This window comes from Orycteropus afer, unplaced genomic scaffold (assembly GCF_000298275.1).
Source record: "Orycteropus afer afer isolate SDZICR_OR568_19922 unplaced genomic scaffold, OryAfe1.0 scaffold00023, whole genome shotgun sequence".
NCBI classification, from domain to species: Eukaryota; Metazoa; Chordata; class Mammalia; order Tubulidentata; family Orycteropodidae; genus Orycteropus; species Orycteropus afer.
This window is the reverse complement of record NW_006921610.1, coordinates 19009822-19019522: the sequence shown is the minus strand read 5'-3', so window position 1 is coordinate 19019522 and position 9701 is coordinate 19009822. Positions and strand designations below refer to the sequence as shown.

At 36.2% G+C, this 9701-nt stretch overlaps 1 protein-coding gene across 1 annotated transcript in view; it reads left to right on the top strand.

Annotated features, from left to right (window-relative positions):
- Window positions 1-9701, top strand: part of KYNU (kynureninase) — a 287476-nt gene that overhangs the window by 106650 nt on the left and 171125 nt on the right. The window contains 1 exon segment of the mRNA XM_042783650.1: window positions 6398-6480. Within this exon segment, the coding sequence (XP_042639584.1) occupies window positions 6398-6480 (83 nt within the window).

Genomic DNA, 9701 nt, shown 5'->3' with positions numbered 1-9701 from the left:
AACAATATTTATTTCACCAAAGATCTTAAAGGTGAAAACTTTAGCTTTTTTTTTTTTTTTTTTCTCTAAAGCCACATGGTATGGTATTCTACTTAGGAATTTACGTGTGCGTTAAAGGCAGAGGTTTGGTGGTGCAGTGCCTAAGGCATTTGACTGCTAACCAGAAAGTTGCTGGTTCATACCCACAAGCCACTCTGTGGGGGTTGCTATGAGTCAGAATTGACTTGATGGCAAGTTGGAACTGATTCAATAGCAGTGAGTTTAGAGTTTGGGTTTGCATCAGAAGGTTGGGCAATCCTACTTTCGTAGTGATACTGCCTCGGAAACCCACGGAGGGGTCGCTATGAGTCTCGACAGCACATAACAACAACAACAACAACACAAGGATAAAATTAACTCTTCAAATAGGTAAAAAAAGAAATATTTTATCTTAAATTAACAACAAGAAGCCCAATTCTTTGCTATTTGACATTAAATCTTTTAAGAATTCTCATAAATCAACCCATCAAACTTTAGCCACAATAGATATAAACTTAAGGATACATCAAATAAATTCCATTTTAATAAACTTGTTAAATATTGTCTTTGCTGTAATATTTATATCTCTTATAGTAAACCCTTTCAAGTGGTGAAATGAATACACTCATTAGCAGACTCGAATATATATCCTTTCTCTGTAGAAAGAGCCCTGGTGGCACATAGGTCAAAGCGCTCAACTTTAAAGCAAAAGGTCAGAGGCTCAAATCCACCTTCCACTCCCACCACCAGGGTCCCATTAACCACTCCATACAAGAAAGATGAGGTAGTCTTCCCCTGTTAGGACTCAATGGTGTAGTTCCACTTTATCTTATAGGGTCTCCATGAGTAGAAATTGGCTCGACAGCAACAGGTTTGATTTGGTTTTCTCTTTAGCATAAAAAGCAAAGTCTAGATGCCATAAAACATACTTATTGTTGAAATAAAGTTTGTTTAAATATTCTAAGTTTAATTTCCCTAGTTTAACTTTAGTGCTTTAAATTCTATCAACTGGTTTTGAAAATCATAAAATCCCTGGTCAACTTACCACCTCATTGATATGAATACACCTTTTAAGTTTCTGGCTAGGGCTGAAACATTTTCCCAGGTAATTTCACATGAGTTTCATCGTGAATATTACCCTTTGGCTCTTTAGAAGGAGCTCCAGTGGCTTCTTGGGTTAGCCATTTGGCTGCTAACTAGGAGGTCAGTAGTTCAAACCCAGCAGCTGCTCCACAGGGGAAAGTTGGGCAATCTACTTCCATAAAAATTTACAGCCCCAGACACCCAATGTGGGTCACTATGAGTTGGAAGCAACTCGTTGGTAGTGAGTTTGGTTTTGGTTTTTTGGATAGCTTCTTAGATTTCCTTTACAATAGAAAAAACTTGTTTACCATTCTATTTTGATAAGGATCCACCTAATTTCTAATAAGTATAGTAAGATAACCAAACCAAAAAAAAACAAAACTCACTGCTGTGCTGCCTGATCTGACTCATATCGACCCCTCCTTGGGTTCAGGAGGTAGTATCACTACGGAAGTAGATTGCCCAATCTTCCTTCCGAGGAGTGCTGGTGGGTTTGAATGGCCAGCTTTCTGGTTAGCAGTTAAAATGCCTTAGGCACTATGCCACCAGAGCTCCTGGTAAGATAATAGTTTATTTTATTTTGTCTTGAAAGGGCTTTATTTAGTTTGGAAGTGGTTTTCCAAAAGCTTTTCTGGAGCTACATGCCTGGTCTTGTCCCAACCTTTCTTTTGGCTTATAATAAAAAACAAGAATTAGACACAAATAAATATGTGCACACTAGTGTTCATCCATCGGAGCACTATTCACAACAGGAAAGAGATGGAAACAATCTAAATGTCTATCAACGGAGGACTGGACCAACAAACTATGGCACATACACACAATGAAATACTATGCAAGAAGAACAATGATATATCTACAAAACATAACATGGGTGAATTTAGAGGCAGTAATGCTGAGTATAGTCCAGTTTTGTTTTCTGTTTTTTTTTTTTTTTTAATGCTGAGTGAAATTAGTCAATCATAAAAGAACAAATATTATAAGAAATCACTGTTGTAAAAAAAAACATGAAAAGGGTTTCACAAAAAAGAAATATTCTTTGATGATTAGCAGAGGTGAATGGGGAAGGGAAGGTAAACCACTAACTAGAAGGTAGACACATATTAACTTGGGTGAAGGAAAATAAATACATAAAATTCTAATCTGTAAAATAAATAAAGGCAAAAAAAAGAATCAGCACAATCATTAATTAATGTTTAAGTTGCCTATTATTTTTTTATGTGCATCATTTCATTTAGCTATTATTATTATTATTATTAAGTTGCCTAGTGGTGGCATGGTGCCTAAAGGATTTGATTGCTAACCAGAAGGCTGGCAGTTCAAACCCACCAGCCACTCCTCAGAAGGAAGATTGGGCAATCTACTTCCGTACTGATACTGGCTCAGAAACCCAAGAAAGGGTGGCTGTGAGTCAGATCTGACTGGATGACAGTGAGTCTGGGTTTTTTTTTTTTTTTTTTTTGGTTTTACTTTGAAAGATAAAAGTTAACCAAATTCTTTCACTTTTACTATTTATTTTTGGTAAGTTTCACTTTTTCCTTATGATTTTCCATTTTGTGATTATCAACAGCACAGCATTTTTAAAATAGCACACACAAAACAAAGCAACACACACACATATACACAAGTACATAATTTCAAGCTTTTTCAATTAGGTCAACCTATATTAAAATTACTGGAAGTGTATCCTGGGTAAAGTCCAAAAACTCTCGTCCCGAACTTGGACAAGTAATCTTTGCCCCAACTCTGGGACAATTAACCCTTGCCCCAAAGACGGCCACTGGCCTTCTAAAGAATCCAGTGGTAATTGCATTCCAACATCCTCTGTATGAAAATAGCAATTGGCTCATAATGCTTGCATATGTAACACCACTAGAGACAGGTCCAGCTTTATATATTAAACGTGGCTCTCCCATCATACCAAGTACAACAGTTTGTGTGTTCCCTTAATTAGAGCTCTGGTGGTGTAGTGCCTAAGGCATTTGACTGCTAACCAGAAGGCTGATGGTTCAAACCCTCCAGCAACTCCTCGGGAGAAAGATTGGCAATCTACTTCTTTAGAGATACCACCTCAGATCAGAAACCCAAGGAGGATCACTTTGAGTCGAATGGACTGTATTGGGTTTTTGTTGTTGTTGTTGTTAGAGGCAATAAAGAAAAAGAGCAAAAAGTCTAGCTGTACTGACAACTATTGCCCACTAGATGTCATTATGTTGTTGTTGTTTGCCGTTGAGTTGGCCCCGACTCTTAGCGAGCCCTCCTTGGGTTTCCGAGGCAATATCACTATGGAAGTAGCATTGCCCAACCTTCCTTCCTGGTGGGTTTGAACCGTCAGCCTTCTGGTGAGCAGTCAAGTGCCTTAGGCACTATGCTACCAGAGCATAGATGTCTATAATGTTATAATATTAAGCCTAAATCAGCTTTGGGATGCCTAGCAGACAGGTTGAAAAGGGAAAGGAAAAAGGAAAAAGATTTTACAATAAATTTTAATTTCTTGAAAGCCATCAAACACAATGACAGAGGCTTGGGATTTCAATAAGACTCACCTCTGACTACCTCTGAAAACCATGAAGGTGGCTGGAGCAGAGGGCTCATGGCATGGTGGTGTTAGTTTTGTGTCCAATGACTCTGATGAGTTGTCTTTGAATCCAGCCGTGACTATGCCATTTAAATGAAATGGCCCAGTGTGAAAGCATAGACTCTGTAAAGAGATTTATCAGAAGTCCAGAGATGATCTGCACTGGCAAGACATCCAAATTCACAGAGTAAAAATGGCCAGTCCACCATGAGGAAGAAAATATTTTTGTATAGTTGGATAAATAACTAAAAGTTACAAAATCGTTGATTGGCTGAAAGACAATCATGGCAATGAAAGACAAGATATCTAAAATCAAGGATCTGGCCGGGATAGGTGGATAACATACGGGGGATTATGTGATTGGTTAAGGAGATGTGCTCTTCAATTTATTACATGATTTGTTTTTGTTGTTGTTATGTGCGTCATGGTCATTGGAAAATGGCAGAATAGGTTTTTCTGGTAACTTGCTATTAAAATTGCTTGTTCAATAATGCCTGTTCCTAGGGGGCCATTGTAATGATTTATCAACAATGCTGTCCATAAAGTCCGTTGGAGTATAATCTATTGCAGCTTAGTTTGTTTGACCACTGAGGAAAAGATCCTCTGGAAATTGTGATATCCTGGACCTGCCAGACCTCAAAGAAAAAGAATGTCTCCTTTAGGGTATCTAGTTAGGGCAACAGCAAGGTTAGAGGATCTCCTGTTAGAAACAGCAACTTGCAAATTCATTATGGATTCTAGACTCATTAAAATGGAATTAAGGTTCCACTTTCAGACTGCTGTATTTACCTCCACAAAACACCTCTGATTTTAGACTCTCATGCACTTCAAAGTTTACAAAGTCTTTATTCCCAAACAGTTAATAACAATCACATTCAGAGCTTTATAAGATATAAGTGCTACTTGTAAGCACTTCACCTTGATCCTTTGTTTTATATGTTTTTCACATTTACCTTCTTTCTTTGATGGAAATTTATTGAAGGTTGTAGTCCTGTTTTGTGTATCTTTTGTTTTTTCCATAATGTGATGCTTACTAGAATAAAACTGAGATGGCATATGATAGATGAAATTACTAGGAAATTGGTCAAGGAGTGGTATTGACTATTATCTATCTAAAATGGCATCATGATTATAATTGTATTTTATACATTTCTATGATGTACAGATTGTAATTATAACTAAAATGCAACTTCAGTCTCTAGACTAAAATAAAAATATATTGAAAGTTTTAGTACCACCACTGCTGCATGTCACATGCATATAAGTAGAGTGTTCAAATTGTCTTGAACTTTCAAAATAAAAGAGAAAAAAATAACATAATAGACTCTAAAATATAGAAAAATAAGGAAATAGTAAATGAGTAATTCCTCCTGCCCCTGACAAAAAGGAAACAAAATAATAATAATAATAAATGAACGTTAAAAAATATTGATGTCCCAAGTATTACTTTTTTTATTTTAAAATAGCTCACTTTTATATAATTTATGTAATATTGTTTCCTAATGTCACCTTTCCGTAGTTTTCTGACCTCAGATGGAATACTGAGTTCACAAATATCAACTTGATGGCAATTAACAGCAATAGTACACTATCCATATATGCGACATTCAAAATAAGTTTCATTTATTTAGAATTGTGCTGCAAAGTCAGGACTATGCACAACTAAATCAGCAAATAACCTTAAAGATAAGGAGGTAAATTGAGAAAACTATTTCTAAATATCCTATTTGTTTCTCAGATATTAGTCTGTTATTTATCTGTAGCCATAATACATATACATTATTGAAAATTAGATATATAGATTATAGTTGTATAATATCCATAATCTGAATTTTAAACATTCATCCATATGTTTTATTTTAAAAATTTGAGGCAACATTGGCCAATGTTCAAACAGAATTGCATAGTTATGTGTGCTGCTCTGCACACATAAGATGAGGCAGCCTGCTTCTGTAATGATATATATATATATATCTGGTGGCACAGTACCTAAGGCATTTGACTGCTAACCAGAAGGTTGGTGGCTCAAATTCACCAGCTGCTCTGTGGAAAGAAGATGAGGCAATCAACTTCTGTAAAGATTTGCCAACTTGGAAATCCAGTGGGGGTCTCTAAGAGTTGGAATCAATTTGATGGCACTGGGTTTTATACATACATACACTTACATATATATACAAAAAAAAAACAAACACCAAACTCATTGGTGTAGAGTTGGATCTGACTCATAGCGACCCCTCCTTGGGTTTCTGAGGCAGTACCACTACTGAAGTAGATTGCCCAATCTTCCTTCCTTCAGAGTGGCTGGTGGGTTTGAACCACCAGCTTTCTGGTTAGCAGTCAAATGCCTTAGGCACTATACCTCCAGAGCTTATATATATATATGGAGGGAGCTCTGGTGGTACAATGGTTAAGACATTCAGCTTCTAACCAAAAGGTTGGTGGTTCAAAGTTCGAACCCACCAGCTCCTCTGTGAGAAAAAGATGAGGCAATCTGCTTGTGTAAAGATTTACAGCCTTGGAAACCCTATGGGGCAGTTCTACTCTCTTCTATAGGGTAGCTATGAGTCTGAGTCAAGATGGCAGTGGGTGTGATTCTTTTACATAATTACTAAAACATTCCAAAGATGGACAACTCAGAAATATGCTGTTGTAATATTGCCATTTGAAGAATGAACATAAAGAAAACTAAGGAATACTTATGTCCATTTTCAATTTCAGGGGCGCCTATGGTCATGAGGTTGGGAAACGTCCTTGGATTACAGGAGATGAGTGTATTACAGGTCTTATGACTGACATTGTAGGTAAGTATAACATGCAATGATTATTGCTTAGTTAAGCATGGGTTAGAAAGCCAAAATTTCATCGAAGAACATCCTGATTTTCTATGTTAACCCATAATTGTAAAGGATTAATATGTGTAACTTGTAGTTGTTCATTCCAAGGATGCTATAATGAACATTTAAAAATAAATAAATAAATAACCTATAGCCATTATGTTGATTTCAACTCATAACGACCCTATAAGACAGAGTAGAACTGCCTCATAGGGTCTACGGGACTGTAAATCTTGTATGGAAGCAAACGACCACATCTTTCTCCTTCACAGTGGTTGGTGGGTTTGAACCTCCAGTCTTTTGGTTAGCAGCTGAGTGCTTAGCCACTGTGCCACCAGGGCTACATGTTCTAATGAACATAATCAGGTTATTTTGTATGAAAATAAAGTGTATACTGTTATTTTTCTTGTATATTTAAGAATATTTGCTCCACTTATGAAAAGTACATGCATTTTATTCATTTTTAATTAAATAAATTTCATAAAAACAACTTAAACGGATTTTCTATTTCACTGTATGGTAAAATAAATGCTAACATTCACATGTTAAAGATTTAAAACACTCAGTATATTTTAGCTGCATTTAAATTGAATCTTTAATGATTTTTCTAAAATTAGATTCAATGTTATTGGCAATAATAAAGCCAATCCTTTTTTTGGGGTCTATACCTCTCCCTAAAGTGAACTATTTGCAGTATTGGTGCCATTCAAGAGTTCTAGATGGTTTAAATCATAGATGTGTTACCATTAAAATATGTGTGTGTGTATCTATCTATCTATCTATCTATCTATCTATAGCCTGGTGGCATAGTAGATAAGGCATTTGGCGGCTAACCAGAATATGTATGTATGTATGTAAGTGTGTAATAAGCATGTATGTGTTTATATATATATGTATGTATATGATATTTAATTGTGTTATATATTCAGCATTGCCCAAAATCTTCTGTGAAATTTAGGGTATTGAACAATAATGGGTATTCTAGCAATTGGAACTTTGGTAGCATAGTGCCTAAGGCGCTTGACTGCTAACCAGAAGACTGGCAGTTCAAACCCACCAGTCACTCCTTGGAAGGAAGTTTGGGCCATCTACTTCCTTAGTGATACTGCTTCGGAAACACAAGGAAGGGTGGCTATGAGTCGGATCCCACTCGACAACACATAACAACAACAACAACAAGCATTAGGAACAGAGTTTTTGGAAAAATTTGGAGTTCTTAGATAACTCCACCTTTCAAAATCCTTTTAAAATCTTACTCCCTTATGCAGTTCGAGTTGCTGTCAAGTAGATTCAGACTCAAGGCTACTCCATGTGTGTTAAAGTAGAACTGTGTTTCAAAGGGTTTTCATTGTCTGATTTTTTGGAAGTAGATGGCCAGGCTTTTCTTCTGAGCCACCTCTGGATGAACTAAAACTCCAACCTTTAGGTTAGCTGCTGAACAAGTAGTTTCTCCTCAGTCTTTCTCAGGCAAACACAAATATACCTTTATTTGTTGACCATTAGATGTGTCTTGGCCTGTGATTAGATGACAAAATCAACTTGGGCTGGGAAAGAAATGGAATTGTTGTTGTTGTTACGTGCCGTTGAGTCAACCCCAACTCATAGTGACCCCTCCTTGGGTTTCTGAGGTGGTATCTATATGGAAGTAGATGGCCCAACCTTCCTTCCGAGGAGTGCCTGGTGGGTTTGAACCACCAGCCTTCTGGTTAGCAGTCAAGTACCTTAGGCACTATGCTGCCAGAGTGTGGAAAATAAGACATGTCCAGAAAGAATAATGGAAATTGACAAATTACTAAATCTGAGGAATATTTCATTTATTCAAAACTAATTATTGAACTTCTGCCATATGTCAGAACATGTAGTAAGCATAAAGGATGAAATGATAAACTAGAATACTAACCATCCTTACCTCCATGGGCTCTTCCAGGAGAACATAGCCCAGCAAGGATTCTACACAGCCCTGGATGCTTAGCGCTGAAACTCAGCTGCTCATAAACCAGGGCTAGAATCTCTGCCAGCCAGGCTCTTCAAAGGCCCTATCCAAGCAAATCTCCCATAGCAGTCAGATACTAGGAAATACAGAGGTAGCTCTTAAGTCAAATTAGAGAAATTACCACCTGAGCAATTCTGGGTTGCATTTAAAGTTGTGTTAAACAATTATTTAATAATGTTTCATTTATGTTCTTTACTTGTTTTCTGTTCTTCACATATAGGTACTTTTCATATTTAATAGTTTTGTAAACACATAGATAACACATATTTTTCAATTTAATATCAGTGTATTAATTTTTCAGAAGTCTATTTTATTCATTCAAATGCCCTATAAACAAATCCCCGGATTAATCTGACCTATGAATGTATTTTTTCCGTAGCAAACAGACAAGTTATATATTTTTTTTCCCCTCCCTAGGTTTATTTTCAGAACATAAACTGAATCCTACTACGTTGTTTTGTGCTTAATATTTACCATCCTTTAAAGAGGAGTTTGAATGTTTTATACAGGCCAAGAAAGTGGTGAGGTGATATTATTTATGAAGCCAATAAACTTGACAAAAAGATTTCCTTTGACCATTTAAAAGTTTATAGCTATTAAATGTGCAAGTATCTTGTTGTAAATACGTATATGTCACGTGAAAACCACTGAGTTTTCAAACCAGCCTCTTCTCATTATTGTTACTAAGATAAATGTGTGGGTAAAGAAATACTATAAATATTCAGGCTTGTTTGGAAAAGCAAAAGTAGTGACCTTATTTAAAAATCTTATTTTTTTTAAATAAAAATTTTCAACTCTAACTTTAGTGATTTTTGGCTGTCTTTGAAATATGCCACAAAGTTTTAACACAGTTGTGTTCTTATCTTTGGACAGTGTAAATTAATTAAATCATGATGCTTATTCCTAAAATCTAATATGGGCTATAAAAGATAACAATTATCTCTTGAAACGGGCAAAGTTAGTTTTACAGACATAAAACTCAATAAACAGTATATATTTTGTTTTTCCTTTTTTTCTTTATTTCCCCAAAGTCTCAAGCCTTATGTGACAAATGTACTGTCATATTTCATTTAAATATTATCAGGGAATGAAGGTTGGGGAGCTCTGGTAGCATAGTGCCTAAGGCATTTGACTGCTCACCAGAAGGCTGGCGGTTCAAACCCACCAGCCACTCCTCGGAAGGAAGGTTGGGCAA